This window comes from Lasioglossum baleicum, chromosome 11, assembly GCF_051020765.1.
Source record: "Lasioglossum baleicum chromosome 11, iyLasBale1, whole genome shotgun sequence".
Taxonomy (NCBI): domain Eukaryota; kingdom Metazoa; phylum Arthropoda; class Insecta; order Hymenoptera; family Halictidae; genus Lasioglossum; species Lasioglossum baleicum.
The window spans coordinates 12,225,525-12,250,947 of NC_134939.1; the positions used below are offsets into that span (position 1 = coordinate 12,225,525).

At 40.1% G+C, this 25,423-nt stretch overlaps 1 protein-coding gene and 1 non-coding gene across 5 annotated transcripts in view; one reads left to right on the plus strand and one right to left on the minus strand.

The window, feature by feature from the left end:
- The window catches only part of Nrx-1 (neurexin 1), a 381,802-nt gene that overhangs the window by 91,632 nt on the left and 264,747 nt on the right, over positions 1–25,423 (minus strand). For all 4 annotated transcript variants that reach the window (XM_076433098.1, XM_076433096.1, XM_076433095.1 and 1 more), the window contains 5 exons: positions 15,514–15,621; positions 13,919–14,111; positions 4,819–5,010; positions 2,258–2,401; positions 1,538–1,755 (listed from right to left, as the gene is read on the minus strand). In XM_076433098.1, coding sequence (XP_076289213.1) covers positions 1,538–1,755; positions 2,258–2,401; positions 4,819–5,010; positions 13,919–14,111; positions 15,514–15,621 — 855 coding nt within the window. The remainder of the gene's footprint in view (positions 1–1,537; positions 1,756–2,257; positions 2,402–4,818; positions 5,011–13,918; positions 14,112–15,513; positions 15,622–25,423) is intronic.
- Trnas-cga (transfer RNA serine (anticodon CGA)) lies at positions 3,118–3,199 on the plus strand. Its single transcript has one exon. It is a non-coding gene; the product is annotated as a tRNA-Ser (tRNA).

Here is a 25,423-nt window from a genome sequence, read left to right on the forward strand (position 1 = left end):
ATTGAAACGTCGTCGTGGCGTCGACGTATTACGCGAATATTATTCGTCGACAGAACGACTATACACAGAGAGAAAGAGAGAGAGGAAGAGAGAGACGGGATGTGAACGTTTCGCTCGTCTCCAGCGAGAGCACTTTCCGTTGAAGAACCGGAATCCCAAAGATCCGCCATGAATTACAACCACGGGACTCCATCGGTTGCCACTATTTCCGTTCGATTTGAATTTTTACAGGCAATTTATTCCATCCCGCTGGAAGCAGCCTCGCAGGATCGATGAATTATGATTGTTGCGCAAGGTCGCACAGAATTTCATGCGTTATCACGCCGCGCCGCGCCGGCGGCGGCCCGGGAACGGCCCAGGTTAATGCTCTTTACGTTTACGATTAGCCACGGACAACACGCTGGTAATCCGAGCGGAAAAAGTGTTGATCCTGGAATTATTTTGGCGATAGGATTATCACTTGCCCGCTCGACCTTGTTACACGTTCGTTATTTAAATATTTCACGGGTACCGGTGTTTCGCGAATCGCGGACGCCCGCGCTCGGTTTAAAATCGCGTCGCCGCGCCATTGCGCCACTGGTCCGTTTCATTATTTAAACGCCCTCATAAAATGCTGTTTTTGCTGAATTTTTTACCGTTCCATGCGAAATATTTTCCTTTTCAGCCTTGAGTAGATTTTCGCAGCGAAATTTGAACGTGTAGTAACTCGCTTAATTTGTTCAGAGCTGTTTCTTAATGACCCGATGAACAAAATTTAATTTTTCTTTGATAAATTTCAAGGACGCTAAAATGTTTTCCTGCATTTTTTCTCGTTTAGTAGCAGACGTTTAATGTGAATTTTTTGGAAGTGCAATTCTGGTTTACGTTCATGCCTCTAGCTCTAGCAGAGACCTTGCTACCTCACTCGTGCGCATGAGCGTTGCACGAATACTACGCTCAACGTGTCCCGCGCTTTCTGTTTGTGTTTACGCGTCACCTGTACTTTAAATGTATGCGTATGTTAATCCATGTAAGCGTTTTTTTTCTTTGTATTGTGCTGTGTACAGTCAGTATCGTTTTCTATATCGAAATAAACGGATCACCCCGGCAAAATCTTCAACGTCTGTTTTATTTCGAGCTCTAGTATCTTTTACCTTTCCACGCTACCCACTTTCAGAATTAAATTTGATCATCGTTCTCTCTCAACAAACTCGTTTAACATCGATTCCTACCGAGTCGATGAATTTTTTAAGCCTTCTGCTGCCAAGGGATTAAAATCAGCTGTTCGATAAGGGTTGAAAAGAATTTAATAATAGCGATAGAATAATATTAAAAATGTTGGCTCCATACATTTTCCGATATTCGGTTTCTTTTTTTCTTCACGACAGGGCTATTAGTCAAATGTTCGATACATAATCCCATTTCATACAGAATGTATATCCAATATTCAACAGGGATATTCGTGAGAGCTGCTGAATATTTAAATTTTGGCGATTTGAGTTTTCTTATAAAAAAATGAGAAATTACTAGTAAATTGCTTCATTAAAATTAGACTCACCTTTTCCTTATCCCCGATGTGGATCAGCATCTTCGCTTTGCCCATGTCCAGGTAGATTTGCAATCTATCAGGACTATTTTCCAGACTCGTTGCCAACAGCAGCCCTTGTGGCTTAGTGGTTTTGAAACGCAGACTGAGTTCTTCAGCCTGTGTTTTCGAATCCTCTGGCATCAGCGCCGTCATCTGTTGCGTTCCGTTTAGATGCAGTGTCGATGCATCTGTAATACACAAAACAGAAAATCATAAAAAAAATTATATGTTGTGGGGATCTAAAAAGATCTAAAATTCCTATTTCATAAAATCTGTACCAATAGAATTCCATGCCAACTTCCTTTTATAATTAACAAATACAGTAAATCTTTACGATTAGTAGATCAAAAGTGATTAATTTACATAAGTAGTTTCCACAAACGATAAATATAGTGACTTAAAAAAAATCTCCAAGTGCGAAGAGTTCATGTTCTAGGTTCGTTATTTCGATTTGGGGGTCGATATTTGACTCTTAAACTATTAAAAAGTATATCGATAGAGTTCTTGTAGGTGAACATGTTATAAACAACGAGAGTAAACTGGTCTTCGACCGCAGAGATTCATGAATATTGAATTGTTTCAAATTATTGCATCGCGAGGCAACGTGCATGAATGTCTTCGTGGAGGGGACAGTTCGATTGGCCGGAAAAATCCCGTAAAATGGAAGCCAGAAGGAAAACTCGGTCTTACCTTTTCCGCATGTAGGACCGGTGAAGGGTGTTCCGGTACAATCGCAATGGAACCTGTTCCACCCCTCGACACAAAGGCCGCCGTGCATACAGGGCTCCGAGGGACAGTGGGGCTGGTGAGAAGGACAAGCTGGTCTGACAGCGCCTGCAAAATTGTCCAGAGAAACGAAATTACGTAGACAGTGACAAGTGTTTCCGGTTCAAGTCTTTCATCCGTTCAGGAACGGCATTCCTTCCTTTTGCAAAAATTTGTGGTCCTCCCGAGGAAAACATTTCTGTCCCCGGGAAACGGATTCCATGCATTTCATCGTTCATAATGCTATGCATAAGAGTCCGACCAAAAAAACCAGCGAATAAACTTATGGTCGCACCGCGGCATGGGTTTCGCGTGTACTCGTATATCACCTGTGAGCAGTTCAAATTGGATACAGTGCAATTTATCGTTAAATTGCATCGGTTTCCGAATTTATTTGTGGCGAGGCAAACTAGTTTTAGAATCTAGATAATCTTTCGTTTCCATTTTTTGTACATTGAGTTTCTAATTTAGGTTTCAATTAAATAAAGTTTCATCTCGAATTTCTGTAAATGATGTAAGTTAAATAATGTTCATTTTTTAGTTTCTTTAAATGATATGAATTAAATAAAGATCAATTTCCAATTGTCGTAAGTGACGTGTAATTGAAATTTATGCTCGATATTGCATTTCTAGTGATAATACCGATTACTAAATAATATTTTTCGTATCATAATTGTGCAATACGATACGATCATTTATAAAGTAGTATAGTATTAGAAACAATATTCTATGTAACGAAGTCGGAGAGTGGTTGAAGTGAAATTTAAAGGCACAGTCTGTCACAAGCTGTGGTGTCCGAGTGGTTAAGGAGTCAGACTCGAAATCTGATGGGTTATACCCGCACAGGTTCGAATCCTGTCCGCAGCGAAAATCTTTTTTTTCGTAAAAATGATTTTTTTTGGCTAATTTCACATCCTCAATCCACGTAAACATATTTTACGTAAGAAATAATAGTTAACAACATTTTAAAAAAATGTTTACACCTTCACATAACTGTTCTAAGTGTACGACCAAGTGTGACTCGGTTTTATGTTATTAATTCTTCTTTTTCAAGCTATATTCGTATCACAATTTTTATATACATTCACGACACTATAAATTAAACACATTGTTTATACCACACTTGTTTAAACGTACTTGAAAACCACGCTTCTTATCGTACGATATCAGTTCGGCCGCACGACCCGTTATCAAATTCTTTCTCAAATGATATTTTTCTCTCAATCTTTCATACAAATCCAATACACGATAAATAAATTATTTAAATCAGTATACAGTAAATATTACTCTTCTTCGTACAATATTTTTATCACAATTTCTGATATGAATTCACTGCATGATAAATAAATTGTTTAAGCTACTGCCTGCTTTTTAAAGGAAAAATTCTCAGGTTTATTAATGGTAATAATAATTATTTATCTGACTTCACACACATAATCTATGAATTATAGGAATACAATGGACATTTATTAAGTTTATTTGTGCATCTTTTATAACTATCCACTTATAAATTTCTTTTTTCGACGAACAGACTATACTCATTTTGAAATTACAAGTGTTGTAGACGGCCATGTAACTTCGCGTCACGATATCGATTATTCTTTTCCAAGCTACGTGTGCATATCTCTATTGCACAGTTCTTCATATAAATTCATTACACGGTGAATAAATTATTAAAACTTAAGCTCTGTGTACACGCAAATCTATCCATTGTACGGCTGTGCGAAACCTCCGCTTTACGCGGTCGCTTCTGCGTTCGCGTTCCATTTTAAACGTAATTGTAAACTCACGATGTACCGTCTAAATTGACATAATAAATTAATTAAGCTATTGCAGCAACGCTGTATAGCAAACACGCCACATTTCATAAATGATGTAGGGACAAGAATACAGCAAACGGGAAGTTCGTGTGTTGCAGCGTGCATGTAACTCTATTAATATTTTGCGTGTTACATTACGTCGAATATGGTTCGTACTGATCGTCAACCGGTTATTACTATGAACACTGGCAGACATCGCCTCGTTCAGCGGACATAGTAAATATTCTACAGTAATACCACTACATTAGTGCAACGTTCAAAAAAATCCATTCTGGACAAATCACACTTTCTGTTTATCGACTTTTATATATTTACATATACTTCTTGTAGCCAAGTACAGTGTAACACTTTTAAATCTGCAGTGTTCTAGATTTTTAACATATTTTTACTTTGAATTTATAAATCGAGGTAAAATACACTGTGAATCATTCTTGTGAAATATTAGGACGAGCCACAAATAATTTTTGTTGTACTATAGCTATTATATGTAGCAATGGATTCCCTCAGAATTATAGTTTAGTCAATTACGTGTTCATTATTATTTGAAGTGACTTGTTGCCATTTACTTTTAAGTGAGATTATTTTTAATTTTCCTAGGGGATGGTTTGCGGTTTAGGAAAATGTTGAATTGCAGTTTTCGCTAGAAAATTGTTTCCATTCTCTTACCAGAGTCTTGTTGTTGAGCATATCCGGCTATATCGATCGGCAAGCCGTCTATGACAAGCTCTCTCATGCAGCCGACATAACCCTGTCTCAGGGTACCTGTCCACAATACTGGCGGCAACGTTAGGGGTGCGAAGGGTGCGCCCACACCCCCTATATATAGCAATCCATCCAAGTCTAGTTCCGTAGAATCACCTGGAAATTGGAAATTATTTATTTTTAATCTCTGTCTTGCAAGTTTCTTTCTTATATTATTTAATGTTCAAATATCCATTCGACTTATATCATTTTAAATTTTGTTTCATTTATTTAATCACACACATGTAATTTCTGTCTGCAAATTCTCAAATGCAAAAATAGCACTAACATGATTTCTGAAAATTTGCAAAGTGAATTTAATATAACAATGCAATTTCGATGGGAAAACATGTTTCATTTACGTTACATTAAATTTAATTATATGGATGATGAGCTGTAACACAGCTTTTATTAAATAACAAACGAAATTTACCTTCGAGATTGTAATGTAATTATTCTAATAATTTGGTGTGTGATCGTGCAAAACGTTTTCAATTAAAATCATACGTTCTCTGTAAGGATCTCGTAATATCTATTCGTTGTCTGTCGAAATGATTACAATTTCAGTAGGTCTGAATGTTTTATTGAATTTGATACGTTTCCGTCCCATGAATAATCGAATAGATTGAACGGAATGTATAATCTAATATGTTAAATATTCGACGCGATCGGGACATAACGAATTAGGATCTCAGGATGCTAATAATTCTAAAAAACATATTTCAGCGTCGACACAGTGAAAAAACCGTACCATCTACAATCTATGTAGTAACTTTTACCCCGTTTCCCTGAAAAGATGAGAGTTTCACCGTTCTGACCGTAGTTTCCCGTAGTAGGTACTCGACATAGATCAAATGCAGCGGAGCTTATCTATGGGTGTAACGAATACCACTCTCTCTTGTCATACTACTTCTCCCTTTTTTTCTTTTTCTCTTTCTCCCTCACTCTCCACGCTCTTCCCGACTCTCCTAATCGAGTTTCGTAAGCGATATCGGGACGTTTCAGTGACAAATGCAGAATGGTAGATGATAAATCGATGTCCGCGTAATTCATACGCTTACGCTTTCTTCCGCGTCTCGACCGATTCATGACGCGTGAAATTCGTTGCCGGTCTATCATTCACCGATACAGTTGATGTATTTTTAATGATCGATTATTTATAGCTGCCGGGCCTGTCGTGACTCGCATTCATCCTCGGATAAAGTATAAAATGCGTCCTATTTAAAAACATTCTTGGTGTATCACTTTTCGAGCTTGAACTTTTTAAATCTGCAGTGGTTTCAGTCACGAGAAAAATTTGTCGGAGTTTTCAGAGACGTTTCAATGTATGTATAGCATTTACGAGAAAAATCGCGTCTCCAGTTTCTCTTCCCTTACGTCGAGATAAACGTTTTCGAATAAAACGAACGATGGATGATGAAATTAGAGCCTTTATTGTCGTACGATCATTTCTTAGGAAATTATTACAGTATAAACGGTAAAACGGACGCGGCAAACGCATATCATAGCGAACGGCGCGGTGCAATATCGATCGCGCAGCGCATTTCGCAACGTCGTTCGCCGATTATTTCGGCAATAATCGGCAGCATTTCCGGCGGTCTTTTATTTCCAGAAAAATTCCAGTTTCCGGCGCGGCGCGGCGGTCGCAATTGGACTTTCAGCGGGACACTCGCCGCGAGATTGGTCTGAGTGGTAGAGTGCGCTCAAACTATCGGTAATTATTCGCCGTGGCGGTCGGCGTAGCGTGGCCGTAGAACGTTGATGAGACCCGTTATTCAACGTTAATTAAAAAGTCGCGGGACTCGCTTAAAGTCTATTATCCCGTGCGCAATTTTTTTCCTGGTAGAAAACTAAATTTCGCTCGAAACGGCGCGGCGTGTTGTACGGGCCGCGAATTTTCGAGCGGCGCGGCGCGGGCTCGAATTACCCTACTACTGCGTTCGGTGGGATGACGTGCCTGATGAAAATAATGGTCCCTCTTCGCGCAACCCTTTCCAGCGAGCGTGCCTAATCGTTCTCTAATCTTTTTGCCGAGTACCGACCGGAACGGCGTTATTTCACGAGCCTGGGAGACCGCGTATTTCAGGGGTACGTGCACGAAGATAACAACAGAGATCCTCGAAACGTTTATTTCCGGTGCCATGCCGCTCCCCCCCCCCGGCCGCCCCTCGAAAACGGAACCGCGATAGGCGACCTAACTATTGTTGTATCTAAGACGCGTTCTCCGGCAACAATTCTCGCAAATATTTCCTGCTAACTCGATCTCTAATAGTGCGCCATTTCGTTTGAATGTCTAGAAAAAGAACGCCATTGAAATGTTCCAAATTTCTCTCATTTAATTCTACAAATCCTACGAACTAAATCGTCCATAGAAGAGAGTTTCAGAAAATTTTTCTTCTTGTCTTGTGTCAATAATAAATTGACAACTTTCTTCTACGCGCCGAAACACGTTCGATTCGTTGTTATTTTTAAAGTTGGAATAAGCGAAGCGTGAACTATCCGAAGTTAAGAAAATGATTAATTTTTCACGTTCGCATGACTACGACAGGCGCTACATGTCACGCAAATAAGGGCTTACCCGCAGAACATGGCAGGTGACGCGATTGCACTCTGTTCTATTAATAAGTAGACGAATGCAATTTATAAAAATGTTAATAGTATTAATAGTTGTCTGGAGAAAAATTCATAAAAATCACTTGTCTTCATACCTGTTGATCCTCCCTTAAATTTAACAAAGCAATATCTACAAATTTACCATCTACAATATCATGGAAAATATTGTTAAAAATCACTTGATGTTACAGCTATTGTTCCTCAAAATTTCCAATAGTCTCCAAGAAACAAATTTACAAGAATCACTTGAAAATATTTTTAAAAATCACTTGATATTACAGCTATTGTTCCTCAAAATTGCCAAAAGTCTCCAAGAAACAAATTTACAAGAATCACTTGCTCCTACATCTCTTACACGCGAACCCTGCCTCTGTTCATGAATTAAACAAAACAGTCCTAGAAACAGCATCAAAAGGCCAATTCCATTTTCCTCGACCATTAACGTAAAGCAACGTGGGAATATCAAAAAGTCTCCGCCGTAGAAAATTTATTCATGCCGGACCACGTTCCTGCAAACCACTAGACACGATAAACAAAAAACAATCTCGAAAGAACGGGTTTCGCTCGAAGGGACCACAGTGTTTCTTGGTGGTGAGGCAAAGAAGGAGTAGCCTGAGGAGCTAGCTCTCGCAAGATAAATCTTATTTTTCCCGAGGAGCAAGCGACGGGAGGGGTAAAATGGACAGAAGACAGCATCGGACGAACCATGGAAGCATAGAAATAGCGCGAGAGACACGAAAGCAAAAGGGGAAAAGAGATTAGAGTCGACGAACTGCGGGGACGATGAAGCTCTTTCGACGATGAAGAGAGCTTTTTTCTTCGGAAATTGTTACCTACGACAAGAGAGCCTCGAGCGTGGAAGAGGATTTCGGCAGCCGGAACACGCTTGATTTCGCGAGCGCGCTGTCATAATTTCGCAGATCAAATTTATACCGGACAACTTTATTCCACGGAGTATCGTGGAAAGTAATCGCTGGATTTTACGGGGCACCTTTCCGTTAATTAGATGTCTCACCTCGGGCTGGGTATGATGCACTATGCTCCGCGATATTGCTACATTTTCCGCGGTAACGAAACGCATTCGCTCTCGATGTCAAGATTGTGCAAATTTTGGAATTTGACGGCGAAATTGCCGAGCAGAAATTGTGACTGGTGGGCATGCTGCTTTGTACTATACTAACGACGAGAACGCGTTCATTCGAACAATTTTCATCGTAAATTAGAGGATCTTTATGCATTTATTATATTACATATTCGAGTTTATGAAACAGAAAAAACCATCTATCTACAGAGTCTTCTAATCGACGAAAGAAATTTCGTTCTTAATTCAATTAACAGGAAATAATCCGTGAAATGTGAAATTGCATAAAGATCCGCAGTCTATTAACGAAATTGCATTTATTCCGATTTCATAAATCATCAAAAAATTCCTCCATAATTCGGAGATCGGCCGAATAATAAAATAAAAAATATCTGAAAGCGATTATTCAACCGGCAGCCATAGGTTTAGCGTTAATAGCGTGGCCGTGCGCGAAACGATCGATGTTACGGTCGCGTACGGTACAATTTCCGGTCCCCGGCGGGAATCAATGATTAATCGGTCGGATTAATATTTTTTTGTCGTTTCACAGGAAAAAATACGGTTGCTCGCCGCGACTGCGACTGCGAGCAAACATTATTACAATGGCATTATCCCGGGTAATCGATCCGAAGCGGGTGCGGAGCGGCCGCACGCGAAAACTCATGGAAATTTGTACATAGTCGGAGCCGCGAAGCGAATTACAAGCTAAAGTACACCGTGTGCGGTGCCGGTCCCGATTGCACACTCGCAACTGGCTAGATCAGCGTGTTTTCGAATAGATCCGCCGCCATTAAATCAGTCCGTTTGACTTACAGCACGCCGCAAAAGTCCACTCATACAACCCATGAGCGGTTTCCGCGACCGTTTGTTTTTTATTTCGGTTTTTTTGTTTGCCAGCAGAGGAGATTATTTTATTGGCTTATTTCTAATCGCGGTTTAAGCCGCGGCGATTCGCGTCGACGTTGATTTAATTGATTCGCCTCCCACCGTGGCGGGGGCTTAATCAACATTCCGCGGTTAACGAATTTCGGTTCTCGTTCAAGAGCGAAAGGAGATTACCACTTACGTGCCGCCCGTTTTTAGAAAGTGGTCAACGATTTTTTAACGCGTTAACGGAGCTGTTCGCTTGCAGCAAGTGTTCGCAGTTCAAGAATTTGCGCAAGCTCGTTCTACTGAAGCGATACAGAGTATCGGAATATAGAGTTTTGAGGCTGAAATTGCAGAAGGGTCCGGTTTCAAAGGCAAGTTTCACTGCCAAATTAACTGTCCGTGTAATTCGGCTGACCACGATGGGATACGCGAAAGTTTCGCCAGGATATAGTAGGTACACAAATCCCCATGATGCTGTAAGTTTCTTTTGCTGGTCGCATCACTGATTCTTGTTAACGCGAAATTATTACTCTGCTAGCACCTGGCGCGGCGCGTCCTTCCGGATTCTCGTTGTTGGTTTTTTAACAAAAGTGTTTACACTATTTTTTACCATTCTTCTTTTGCTAGTAATCCTTCGATTTTTCACTTATTTAATCCTTAATCAGAGACGTGGAAATGCTGTCGTTTTGACAGAGATATGTGGCCTCTTTTTAATACTGTAAACAATTTGATTTTGTTCAGATTGCATTTTTTAATTGTTGAAGTTACGAAGGTGGTTTCCTAGGAGACGATGGGGAGTTTCTACTTCAATCATAATAATTAAAATAAATTACTTCTATCTAATAATAAATTACTTCTACATCAATCATGAAAATTATAATAAAAATTACGTGTTAGAACTAGCGTTTGTCTTTTCGTGAATTCTCCAGGGGTCTTGCAAAATTTGTTTCTCCTTTCTAAAAGAATTCTAGATTTTTCTATAAAAATACGCACTTGAAAAGCTCAGCAAAAGGAATCGAATAAAAGGTGTACTAAAATAATTTTACAAGCCACTTCGAGCCATGCTGTACAATATAAGAAAAGATTGGACCTATGATAGCAGAACTGTTTCAGTAAATCTAACAGAACGTTGCAGTGGACTAAATGGTAAAACTAAAAATGAACTGGTCACATTATATCGACACGCGTGTTTCGATCGTTGAAAGAAGAAGTTTCAAGACAAACTTGAAATTGAAATGTCCGGTCCATCATACCGGAGGTTTTCTACAAATTCCTGGGGAATTGCCGCCAATCTAATTTCACTGAAACACCTTTTATCGCGTCGAAATTTACCCGGCAATAACGCTCGCGCGCTAATACGAAATAACTTGTCAGACCTATAAAATCCGCGAGATATGCGTATGTTTTTCGTGGAACCGTAAACCTCCGGCATCGTAAAATAGCCCCCGCGGATAAAAACGGTCGCTGGAAAAATCACTCGACGTTAGAATTTAACGCTATTGAACCGAACGTGCGCGCACGCCGACAGAATTCGAAAGGAAGACAGATTATAGAAAACGGGAAACCCGAGAAAGTGATTTCGGCCGGCATTATTTGTCCCCCGGTCAATGGAGAACTCGAGCCAGCTAGTGGCCCCCGGCCACCATTGAAAACTTCCGAGCTTTTATTTATTTATCGGTTTAATAAAGCCGCGAGACCCTCCAACGGTAATCTGTACCGTTCTTTTTCATTTTCTCTCTCTCGCTCTCTCGCTACATTTGCCCCGGTTGATGGCAATACCAGAAAGTTTCTAAGCTGTTCAGTTTCGATTGACTTACGAGACTCTCACCGTACGTTCTGAATATTTTTCTGCTGCAGATATTGTCGAAACTTTTCTGCAATTATCGAGTTGACTGATTTTTACCGAAATTTCTGTCTTCATCTTGATTGTTGTAGAAATTTTACATGTGTGTAGACTGCGGATTTTTATGTAAAATAAAAATCTTGTGTATCGGTTGCAACAATTGGAGGTAAATAAATATTGATTAGGTTGATTAAAGATTTCACTGCTTTCCGTTTCGACTATTAATTGCTGTTAGAAATGCATAAAATCCGCGCAGTCTATTTTTATTATTATTTCGTGAGAGTATTTTGTGTTTTAATCCTTTCTGATAATTGTTGAGGTATTTATGTCGACAATAGAAGCACTTCTACAGTATATGCGGTAGTAATAAAACTACAAGAATGTATAAAAAAATGCTGTGGGGCTGGATTTATTATGTTTCACACATGAAACGGTTAGCCACGGGTGCAGATAAGTGTCCCCGGGTGTGTGACTGTAAATTATGAATGGCTGGCTCCTCGACCTCTCGCGTTTTTCCTACTTCATCGTTTATGTCGCTGCGCAGCTGAATTTAGAGCGTTGTGTGGCAAGAATGTTAAGCATTGTGAATGAATCGTCGTAAACGTGACACGTGATTCGCTCACGGGGTGGGAGAATTTTGCAACGTGTCTCCTCCTGTGAACTATAACGAGTCCATTGGTTTGTCCAACTTTCGTAATGATACCCCTCAACTGCACGTTTTAAATTTTCTGCAGGTACCAACTTATGGAGATAGTATTGTGTACAATTAGACATGGAGTTTAATCTTATGCAATTTAACCCCGAAATTGCCATTTACTTTATATCCATAAATTCCTTAACTGTTTGCACCTTTAGAGTTGTATTCAGAAATGTTCCACCTTATTGTCAACCCTAGATTCGAAGCTATTCTTGTCATGTTAGTGACTAATGTGTATGGTGTTATAAAAATAACAAGATTAAATTCATTTATATTTTGTGCGATTTTTCAAGAAATGTATTCAATCAATTCCCATGAAAACACATCTACAATCTCAATAATTGTCAAATAACAAATCTAAAATGGGTCATTTGACCCCTCGTGGAGGTTTAGTGTAAATAAAAAAAAAAACTCTGATATTATACTGTGGGTTTGTATTTCGAAACCATCTAAACGCGTGTATGTTCGATGTGTGGATGTATGTTTGATGTGTACGATCCGTGAAAAGTGATCGGCGTCCGTAACATGTTTTGGTTGCGGAACCGCCGATCGCGAGTTGTTACCTAACGGTTGAGATAAAAAGCGGTGCCAACAACGACCTAGGGCAGTGTTTCCCAAAATTTCGATATCTGTGTACCCCTTCTACAGGGTGTCCCAAAATTCCTTCAACAGCCGGAAATGGGAAGTTCCTGTGATCATTTGAAGCAATATTTTCCTTTGCAATAATGTTATACGCGGCTTTGTTTAGGAGTTATTAACGAAAAACACGGACCAATCACAGCGCGACCTAGACGCGAGTTGGCACAGTCGGCCAATAGACAGTTGGCGCGCCATGACTACTGTGCCAACTCGCGTCTAGGTCGCGCTCTGATTGGTCCATGTTTTTCGTTAATAACTCCTAAACAAAGCCGCGTATAACATTTTTGCAAAGGAAAATATTGCTTCAAATGATCTCAGGAACCTCCCATTTCCGGCTGTTGAAGGAATTTTGGGACTCCCTGTATAACTGTCGTAAGATTGACAAGGGAGGGACCCCAAGAATCCATTTTCAATTTTGATAATATTTTGTGAGATGATGGTATATGGATCCCTAATTATGTCTGCAAAATATTAGGTGTAGTTACTCAATAGTTTTAAAGATATAAACAATGGAACTTCGAAAAGACAAGGTATGAAACTTTAATTGTTTATATCTTTCAAACTATTGAGTAACTACACATAATATTTTGCATACATAATTAGGGATCCATATACCATCATCTCACAAAAAATTATCAAAATCGAAGTCGGACACTTGGGGTCCTTCCCTTGTGAGTACCCCCGTTAAGAATAATCGGTATTAAGTAGCACACTTTGTACACAACACTAGACTGCTGTTGCACCAGGATTGTTGCACTAGGATCAGTGCGTACCCCCTTCAAGCTCTTCCTGTACCACCAGGGGTACGCATACCACACTTTGGGAAACACTGACCTAGGGTGTGTGCTTAATGTATGTGTACGTATGTTTAGATGTATGAATGAGAGAGTATCGAGAACGCGAGCGAACCATTTGAAACAGAGCAAGTGCGACAATTGCGAGCGAAGGAGTCAAGCGCGATAAGAGCGATCAGAGCGATTCAATTAGCCTAGCGCGAGAGCGATTGCATTTTTCACCAGACAGTGTTACGTCTTTTGTGTTCCTCATCCGTGCCGTGTTCAATTTTGTAGTTTATACACAAAATTTAATTACCAGAATACCTTGGGCACTCTGACCATTGACCAACCAGTGTGACTAGTGACTGACCATTGACTGGACCGTCCACTTTTGGCGCGTCTTTGATAGCATCTCGTCGGTGGTTTTATTATCGGAACAGTTACCGCAGGAATAGGAGTTTCATTTGTTTCGTGAAATTGGTTCGCAGAAATGTGAATTTGCCTACCTGGTGTGCGAAACTCGACTGTCCCCTTGTCAACCGTGACCCAACCTTCCCTTTTGGTTCGACGAAACGCCACATTATGCCACATGCCATCATCGACTCGTCCTTTCGATGGTTTCACCTTGACAGGACCGCTTCCAAGATCTGCGTGAAGGTATAGGTGTCCATCGAAGATTTCGAAGGCGAACAGGTCTTGCTGCAGGTGCAAACACAATATTTTAACTCATCATTACAAGTAACATTGAACAAGCTTTTTCAAAATAAATTTAATTCGTCGAGTGCTATACGAATGCCCTAACAGGTCACACAAATTTAAAACAACTCATTAAATGATACACGAATAGAATTTCCTTTTTTTATACACGTATTACTTTAAAATAAAAATATATAAACATTCGATTCACAGCAGCGTTTTGATAAATCTTGAACTTTTAATGTAGTTCTTTAATAAAGTTCTTCAACGAAATCTTGACATTTTTAATAAATTTTAATAACCGTTTTTAAGTGCCCGGAAGACCTAAAGAGGGAGAAGTTTGTTTTACGAGAAGCTAAAGTGTAAACAAAAATTGACAGTAATCCTGGCGGTGATCTATAATACGGTTACCGTAATTTATAATAATATACATTATCCTACGCGTTATGCGAGATAGAATCACCTGCTGCAGACACAAAACACAATCCAGAGAAGCATTTACTCATGGGATTCCGTTAATGAGGAACTCGCACGAACTACCGTTTGCAACAAGTCCGCGCGCTGTGCCATGCCGTCGCGTCGTTTCACCGGGTTTTCGCAACTTTTCGATTTATTTCGCGCCGTTTCGTGCCGCACGGCCTTGATTATTCGCGATTTTAATGCTCGCCTGCTGTACGCTGAAATATAATTGTGGGAATTACGCGGCGGTTATTGTTAAATCGAGATAACCGTGCGCGCGAAACAGAGAGAGAGAGAGAGAGAGAGAGAGAGAGAGAGAGAGAGAACTGGAAGACTGAAAACGAGCAGCGAAAATGAATTTGGAGCTCGTCACCGTGGCGTAACTGTGTTCCAAAAATTGCCATAAACTTGCAGAGACGGTGCCGTAGAGTTTCACAAAAGTAATTAGGGAGTTTCTATGTCCAACAAAAATTAATTTCCCGATTGTTAGCAAGATCAATGAATAATGAATAATTTCGATGAAATTTTCAATATGTGTATAACTAACACAGATCTACAAAACATACATTTTAAATTTTCACTAAGGGCCCAAATAAAAAAGTTTTAAAAAATGCCTTTTTTATTTTTGCATGTAACCTTTTAAATTATAATTTTTGGAAAATTTTCTTGCATATCATTTCGTAAACCAATGCTTCTAATTGATTATAAAAGATCAGGTCGTTTGGTACAAATTATAAAAATGTTATTCTGTTTTAAAGGGCGTTCGAATACTTTCGTGGCCCACTCTATACAGAAATGAGATTATTAGAATAAATTTTTATATTATACAATATATAAAACATGTTCATAGAATTAGTTCATCGTGATCAACATGATGTCTACCAATACTTAACAATGCCTCCAAAAACCAGACAGGATCTTTAAAAAAAAAATTAAAATCACTTACTCTGGTGTGTGCACCGCTGCGACTATACATGATTAATCCATTAGGCTCGTTCGTTCTAATTTTGAAGGACATGCTGCCCTCCGTGGCCGATTTCCAAGGCGGCAGGACCTGAAACAAATCAGACAGACTTCTCTTAGTGTATCGTTCCTACCGCTCGCCATTATTTCAAAACGAAAAAGAAACAAACCAGACAGAGAACTGTTTAAGAAACACTGTCCAGAAAACAAGACAACTGAACAAAGAAAAAAAAAACGGGAAAGGAAGGACGAAATCCCTCGACGTTCTGGAGAAGAATGGCGGGGATCCGGGGCAGCAGCGCTGGCGAAGGCCGTCGTGTTCCGAATCCAAAATCGTCTGCTCTCCATTGCTTCCGAAGAGAGAGAGAGAGTGAGAGGAAGAGGTCCATTCATCATGCACGATAGCTTAAATAATCACGTGTCTCGTGTTCGTGGAATTTTTACTTCAATTTTGAAGCGGAGGCGCGGTGGCACCCGAGTCTCCTGCAGCGGACGCGAGCCGAGTGATTTACCGTTCGCGTCGTTCGCCGTTTCGGGATCGAGGAGTGCAGAAACCGACGGTAAATCCTGTCCCTTGCCTCGCCGTTTCCGATCTCGCCTTTGTGTCAATAACCCGCGATCAATTATACTAATCATACGCATAGGTATACATTAAATTATGTACTGTTCGATACCGTTCATTCAATGACGAGTTCTAATATTTCTAATCTACGATAATTGAGATTTTAAGATGCATTTTTATGAAGAATTATTCAACAAATATATTTCTTTCTTCTTATTTTTTAAAGTAATGTACAATGATCAGTTTAATACTCTGCCAAGCTAACGAGAAAAACCCAGAATAAAATTTGATTGTCTTCCACGACCGGAAAAATCGTTTCCAGTGAATGTGTTACCGACACAAGGGTCGAAGAAAATGAAAGGGACGCCATTGACAGGACGGACAACGTTGACAAACGTGTTTGCGTACGGCGATCATCGTTCGGCGAGATTTCCGAGGGTTTTTATTTACTTCGTTTATTTACTTTCGGACGTTACACGCCTGCTGCTACGGAGCGTTCTTTCGTGTCCCGGCGTACAGAAGTCGTTCCGGATGGGAAATGTTGAGCTGTGGTGTCAGAGCGGGGCCGAACGGAACTTTACTCCGACGATTGTGTGGAAACTTTGATAAAGTCGGCGCGCAACGGACGGAATCTGGATAAGAAACTCTCGAAAGATCTACCAGAAGAATTTCAGTTTTCGAAGTTGATGCTGGGGAATCGAGAGGAGCGGCGAGTGTAAATTGATCGTGACATCTTGTTTCGTTTTGAGCACAAACTGAGAGAGAGCAACTTTTCGTGGGGATGGGTACTGTACTTGCTGGTTTTTGGGAATGTGTGGAAAATGTACAGTGTTGAATGAGACTCGTTTCGTCTGAAGGAATAGATCAAAAATTTCATAGTGTATCACATTGTGTTTTTGCGATAGATCGTAGTCGTTGGTCGGTTTAATGAAGTTGTGGAAAATGTACAGTGTCGAATGTTTCCTTTCGCATGGGGGAATAAATAAATAGTTCATTTAAGAGTGGATGAGGTAGCGTTTTTGTAAAGTTGTGAAAACTGTACAGTATGTTGAATGTCTTGCTTTTCACGGAGAAAGAAAAACGGCAACTTGTAGAGTGGATGAGGTAGCATTTTTACATGTACAGCGTTAAAATATTCGACAATCTCGATTGAAAATTACTCGTTTCTTTACAATAAAAAAATTCTTCCGGAGGTGTTTATAGAATAAAAAAATGTTACAGCAGCCAATTCTGCTTTAATAATCTCCCAATATTTTGTGACTTTTTATGTCACGATTTTACCTTAGAAGTTTTAATCGATTTGAATAGAAACACTAGTTTTTGCACGCGAATCAAAACCGTCACCGCGTCTCGTTGACGGATTGTTGATCGCGCGGAGCGTAACCGTCAGGTTCCCGTTTTCCGTTCTGCAGCTGACGTTTTCGAATGAGAAAAAGAAAATCATATTTTTTACCGTTCCCTCTTGGACGCATCGAAAGGAATTATCGGGCATCTGTTTCACCGATAAAAACGGCGGGAACACGCGAGACTAGCTTTTACAGTGTCGTTCGGGGCGTCTCGTGGATGCCAGGAAAAAAAGAAACGAAAAATGCCGGGAAGAAACGAGCGACCGCGGGAGGGCCCCCATTTTGTTTGATGTGAATTCATAGCGGTTAGGCGTGCGCTGCATTATTCAGTGTGCCGTGTGCCCGACCTTATAACGCGCGGCTTCAGTTTAAATATGACCAGGCTACTTTCAACTATCGGAAGCGTGCTACTGTGGTAACTATTTCCAGAATATTGAATATTTCTTCAATCTTTTAGTTACATTATTATTTATTTATTAGTTGACGAGCTACTCCTAACTGCCCCTAGTTCGTTATTATATTGGCTTGCTGTTCCATTAAAAAATAATAGCGGTTCCAACGTTGCAGAAATTATTTAGTCTACATTGCTCATTCATTCTTATGTAGATTTACTGATTAAATAATCATTCAGCTCAGGTTTGATCATTCCCAAGTACGTTTGTCTTCGAAAGAAGATTCCGCGTGTTCTTTAACCAGAAATTCATTGTCTTTATGCTCCGTGCTCGACAAACTTCGCCCACTAGCGCACAGTCTGCTCAAGAACAATATAACAAGAACCATAAATGAATCTTAATGCATTCCTATGAGACTATTAAATGGTGAGTCGTGAAACTTCTAGTTTGTGTTTCGACTTTTTCGTCCCTGGTTTACTCGTTACTCTCGTAGACGACACAATGGCCAAACTTTCCTCGAAACTATGAGAATTTTTAGTACAGAAGCGTAGGAAATATTTTATAATAAAAATGATCGCAGTGTGTCGAAAATATTCTACAGTCCGCACAGCGTATTTTAGAGAAGCAAGTAGTATAAGCTTGAATTAGTCAGACGGGTGTAGCGAGAACTCGATTGCGAGACTGTCGGGAACCAAACTGCAAATGTTTCTACAAATTTACATCTTTTTACAAGTTTTCCAATGGAGCACCCTGGTCCTGATGCATAAATCAATAATGCTTCATTGTAAACGCCCGCTTACATGTGTGTGACGTTGGTGGAGAACGTGTTAATATCAGTGGAATATTAATGAAATAAAATTGTGAAGAATCCTCAATTCCTCTTTCCCCTAACACCCTCAAGGATGCCCACCCATAATACTCAACGATACGTATTCAACATTTTCTTGCTTACAAATCACTTTTGTCTCGGAACCGATTGTCTTCGAAAGTATCTTTGGAGATCCTCTAATCCCAGATTTAAAGCGTCTTCGCTCGGTTTCGTTCGGGAACGCTGTAATTGCGGTTCCATGACAACGGGGCCAATTTCCGCGATGAAGAGTCACGTCGAGAACTCACGGTTAACGAGCCTCATTATTTATTCTTCCCGGCTTCGTTTCCCCTTGAATTCGCCACCTCTTTCCCGACGGCAACTGACACCAACCTGGCGACCGGGCCGGGCGGACGCTTCATATTCGCCGGAACAACTCGCTGCATTTCCGAGTCGAGTCGAGTCTCTCTCTCTCTCTCTCTTTCGCATTCTGTGTTTGATATATGTGTGCACGTTACGCTCGCCGCGCTTCGAAATCAGCTCCAGGCTGTTGTACAGTTTCCCAAGGACGCCTCCGATATATTTCCGAAATTCAATCTACCCCGTGACGCTTTTTATTCTGTGTAAATATTAATGATTCGACCCACGCGCGCGAATTTCATGCTCCCGAATAAATATTTATTCTAGCCGTAGTCGGGTATAAATATTAACCAGCGTTCGCTATACTTGCGCTTGTTGTTCGGAACACTAAATCATTTTTTCGCGAGCTCCGTTTCAGTGGGAGCGATTTTAATCGACTCGGTGGTGCCTGCCTTTGAATGCATTTATTTTTTCATCTTTTTCGAATTGCCGGCTTAATGTAATCGGTGTCAAAATTTCGCAGCTCGAAGTTGAAGACTTCAGAAGATTATTAATAAATGTTCTACATCAATGGCAACCAAATGGAGTGAAATAGAAATTGATTTTCTTTCTTAACATTAAACATACCAACACCGGTCAAAATGACTGGTTCCAGGTTTTTTATTTTGCGATTAGAAAAGTAATAAAACTGATTCCCCCATAAGAAACGATTGCATAGATACAGTAGCGGACAAAAGTTTAAAACCGCTCTAAAGAAGACGAAAACTTTTTTAATATTGTACTATACGATTTGAACCTTTTTGGGAAGCTAGAGCAATTAGTTTACTACAGGATGTGAAAAGAAATTTTTTCAAAAATTGCAATTGATCCGAGTTGTAGAAAAAATAGTAAAATAGTAGTGTTTTTTTCAACAAATCCGATCAATTGTAATTTTTTAAAAAATTTCTTTTCACATCCTTTAGTAAACTAATTGCTCTAGCTTCCCAAAAAAGTTCGGAGCCGTACAAACAAGAACCAATCTTCTCATTTTTATAAGGGAACACTTTACTTTTGAGGTTCGGTAGGTTAGTGTTAATACGGTTAATAGGTTGGATATAATATAACAGTTTTCTTAAAATCTTCCAATGTTTTCACTGTCTCAAATTAAACCTTTTCCTTTTTGTTATAAATACATAAAATCCGCTGTCTATTTATTAATATTCGAAGAAGATGTTCGTACAGGTTATTGTAAAGCCAGAGGGGTTGCTTCTGCTAATCGTTAGGGGATGGAATCACGTATGAAGATCTTCTCCGTGTCTGTATAATTTCATTACGTTCACGTGAGACCCGAGGAACGAAATTCTAGCGAAAATCGCGGCTCGCACGAAAAGGAAAATGGCCGGAGGGAAGGTCCGACATGTTTCGGCGAAGCGAAGTGTTCGTCCGTCGCGAACGATTAAGCCGCGAAAACATTGAAACGATTAAAAGCCCGGAAACCGGCAAGGTAAACACTACTGAAACCGAGGGAACCCCCACTTAAGTATTCCAGTCCCGAACGGGAAGCGGCCAGTGTTTGCCGGTTCATCCATTAATCGACGAAAGAAATCGATCGCCGAGACTCCGGGCACCCGGAAACCTCGTCTGCGAAAGAAAATTACTGTACTTCCGTTTCGCTTGGAATTTACGACGCGATTTCACGATGCTAGATTATGCTTTCCAGGAATTTCGTGCTGTATTTGGGCTGTTGCGTTGCGGAAAATTGTTGTTTGATTTTTAATTGGAACATTCTTAAAGATGTAATGGAATTACATGATTTCATAACTATTATTCTTCCAGTGATGTTTAAACGAAAATTTTCTACTTTTGACGATTAAGAATTGGTGGGAAAAGTAGGAAAATGGACAATTTATGTACGAAAATCACTAGAATCACGAGTACGAACGTTTGGAGAAACAAAATGTTTGCAATTTGCCAGTTTCTCATTTCCCAATTGCAGCGATCCCGTCAGCAAAGCTTCGCGAAAACTTCAATTCACAGGGAACTCGCAGACGAGCATTTCAGTTTCGAAATCTTAATACCCTTATCTCGCCAGGCCTCTTAAAAAGCAAGGGTTGGTTGGGAACGAGGGTTTATCGTATTCTGCGTTTCGAAACCGACGGGAAGGATTAGTTCGGGAAACCATGGATTAGTAAATAATTTATTTCACGAAGTAATTTAACTTTTCTAATTGATCGTCTCTCTATTCTCCGTCCTTTCCGTCCGTAATTTCGTCGAATGACCGAGGGTCTACGAAGGCTGCCACCCATTTGCGGGTAGAGAGCGTCAGACTACAGTGGAAAGTCGAAGGATGAAGAGTGGAACAAGTTCACCAGCAATTTTGCTATAAACTTTCTTCGCGTCGAAGTAGCCTTTTTATATCTTCTCGATTTTCTAAGCCATTTTTCCTGTTGTTTAAGAATTCCAAACAACCCCCAAACATTGAAAGATAGAACAAGAACACATGTTCATAGTCAAAAATGTTTAATTTCAGCGCATATACATATTTTAGAAAAATGTCACTGCAAATTTGAATGTTTTTGGCTTTTTTATAGAAGCTGCTATCGGTATTTTGCTCGTAAAAGGATCGCTGAACTTTCTTGAATATTTTACTGTTCCAAATTTGAATCGTTCAAAGGTTCATTACGTTCGATTAAAGTTTTGAAGACCGATCAAATCGATACAAAATAGTATCTTTTCAATGGATCCAGAAAATATTTAGTAAAACAACAGGAGGATTTTTATGAGTTCTAACAACGTTCTACTTTATTTTTTAATTCAAATTATTGCTATACATAATACAGAATAATTTATTTCACAGTTACGGCACGAAAATTGCAAGCTACCATGCATGATTACATTTTAATTCAACTTCGAACCGCAAGCATTATTCCGTAAATAGTTTGCGCGTCCCAATTCCACAAGAAAATTTCGTAAAAGCCGCGTACCGTGACCGTTAATATTAATATCAATTATCCCCTTTACCAGTGCCTATATTAGTCTATTAATTTGTTATAAATTAGAAACTCTTGACGCATGTACCGGCCGGAAAAGAGTGTCAGCCGAGCGAAAATACTATTTCAATTTCAATTAATGCAACAAAAGAGATCGTAGTACGAAACCTTTTCTCGGTTCACTATTTTTCTTCTAATTCACCAAGGTAAGCAATTAATAAGCGTTCCAAGGGAGATAACGAGCTCATTACGAGACCCGGCGAAGTATTCGTTAACGATAGGAAGTGACTCGTTCCGGAGAATTCACGGTTGCTCGCGTTATCCTTCATTCTTTTCCTTAGCCGCTCTCCTGTAACACTTCTTGATATTAGAGCTCCTTATACACGAGGAATATTAGATCTGTCGCGTCGGAAGCCTCCGCCACTTTGCTATAAACGCTTCATCGTCAAAAATGCTGAGAATTCTCGTAGAAAAATAACTGAGAAAACCCTATACTCGCTTAAAATAATTCTCGATAATTCCGGATAAACGTTGAATTCTTGAAAAATCTGCTAACTAACATTTCATGTTACGAAACGGAGAATTTCTAGACTAATGTGTCTAGACTGCGGATAATTGTCTCCTGTGCTACACAGATATTTCTCTCTTTCTTAATCATTTTATAGAGTTGGAAACTACAGGATAGTATTTTGAGAATCTGTAAATCTTCGTATTTTGCATTTGATGTGCCCATTTTTGTCATAAATGCATGAAATCCGCATTTCCCAGCGAAACAAGGTTATTTGAATCAAAGAGCAACAATGGATATAACATTCAAGTGAAGGAGAAAATGCTGGATTCAGCATAATTTGTCTGAGACAATTCGATAAGAATAATTTGTCTGAGACAATTTGATAAGAATAATTTGTCCTCGAAGGGTTGGAGTGCAATTCCACCGCGTTTTCGATCGGTAAAGCAGTTTCGCGGGCGCGAGAGAGCGATTGAATGAAAATCGCGTCGCGTCTACGGGAAGCATAAACTCCCGTACACGAGATACGAGGTTCACGAGAATCGTATTACGAGGAGCGCGGACTTGTAAGAGGAGAGAGAGGAAAGTTTTTCAGATCGTAGACTATTGACGACCGGAAGAAACAGGGTCGCCCCTGATTTCCTTTCGATTTTACGAGGCTTCGGACTTTTAACCGGGACGCTTCGCGTCGGCTACTTTACAATGCTGAGTTCACGTGTCTGGGCATCTTCGAGTGTACTCTGAATGCAGACAGGCACCCCGTCTCGCAAAAGGCGTAACCCGATTTAAAGCGGGCAGTTATGATTTTATCTGAAGCACTGCCGCCGCGTCGCGCCACCTCACCACCGTTCAAAACCTTCTTACGAGTCCCTTCGCGAATTTTACGAGCTATAAAACGGTATATCGCCTCACAGGATTAATGCGCGTCCCCATCTTTTCTCCGTAAATCTCCGCGAAACTGAAACTGTCTCGGCGAAAAACTTTTTGGCACTCTTCGAAGCGCTGAATCGAATTTGGTTCGTCCTCTTACGAGACGTACTTTGTACCAGGGTACGCCGAAACTATTTTCCAATGTTCGTTGCTTCGCATCGCGGACCCATACAATTATTTTGACCATCCTATTGTAGCATCCTTTGCATGTCGCAAAGTTTCTTTCGATTTCGTGCAGCTTATTCTGTGTCAGGTGGTCGGTCGGTTCTCCAGTTTTAAGGAGCCATGCAATTTCGCGATTTTTCCCGCGATTACAAAGATTGTCCTGTTAAAACGAGGCCGATGAAGCGGCGATAAGAGTTCCCATTGCGCCTGGATTCGTGGGTCACCTACATCACCCGACAGCATTTGCATATCTGGGGATGTAGAAATTTTAATGTACATTTTAATGTAAATACCACAGAGAGAATTTTCTGGGGGCGGTTTTCTCTTGATAAGACTCCGCGATTAAACGATCATTTACATATCTCGACGGTGTATCACCGCGTCCCGACCGTTCGGAGGCATTCATTTTGCGAAATTGACGTTCGGCTGTGAGCTCGAGAGTCGTTTAATTAAAATTTTCCCGGTGATTTTCTAAGTTTTACTTGAACACTCTCGCGAGGGGCAAACAATTTCCCGACATTTGCGTTCGACGTTCGAAATCGCTGGCACGTGAATTTCGCGAAATTCTTTCACCGAAGTGGCTCGAGAATATTTTCAGTTCGCGAGATATACTGCGAGAATAGTGTGATACGCGTTGATGCTCATGGTTGAGCAGCAATTTGCCTTCAGTATTGTTAAATTATATAATTATTAACCAATGGTTAAAATGCTATCTGTGTCCGACGTAAAAATTACTCGTCTGCATCCAGAACAACTTTTCTTGTTTAAACAAGATGGCATTAACACCGCGGTGCAACTTCGGGAATTCTAAACGAAGAATTATTACTTTTTTCCCAGTTTAAAATTGAGGATTTATTAGTGAAATTTCAAGCTGCGGAGTGTCCCGTTTTCAGGTTGCACAAAAGGAAGACTGAAAAACCGCAGCGTTAAAGGAACGGAAGAGCAGACATCGTGGAAAAGTAACTACGAAAACGGTAGCTTGTTTATGCACTTAAATACAGTTATAAACATCTCATTAAAACAGTCAGGGTCGGCTCTGCAGTCGCTCGGGACCCGAGCGAAACTTTTAAAATACCGCTTCCTCGGGATTATACTTAACTGAATATTCCCTGTGATTCGCCGACGGACTCGGTAATTGTTTGCAATACCGTTTGTTTCCTCGAGCCACCGAGCGCCAAGTAGTCCGAGTTTTAATAGCCGCGACTTCGTCCCACGTTCCCTCACGTTCGACGGAATTGCGCTCGATATTATGCCTCGGTAATTCGAAAATGTTCGAACGAGACGTAACATCTATTATATTCGCTGGTTAATCTCGGAGAAAATTGCTCGCTAAGATACTAAATAGTTGCAGAAACGGTCATTCTACAGTCGATCGGGAAACGAGTCAACGCAGAAAATATTTCATACGCTGATCCACGAAAATGTAAGCTAACGAAATGAAACTATTTCTCATGAAAATTTGGCGACGTTTAACGGGATATCTCGGCTGAATTTTTTAAACGCCTCATATTTTTCTAAATTTTCTGCCAACGATCGGTATTCTAGAATTTTCCGTATATCGTCCACCAGTTCCACTTTCGTAGAAACACTATAACTTTTGATTCAATCGATATATTTGCTTGAAAAATACTGCACGTTCCGAGAATATGCATTTACGGACTAAAAAATTTAGAATTGTTACATTCACCAGTTCCCGTTGGAAAAATCTCTGAAAGCCAGTGATTCACTGGTTACGCACAATGCACCATTTTTCACAACCCAAAAAATTTGAAACTCATACTTTCAACAGTTTTCGTTAAAAAAATATTTGTTTGAAGCTGATTAGTTTAATAAAAATTGCTAAAAGTTGCGAG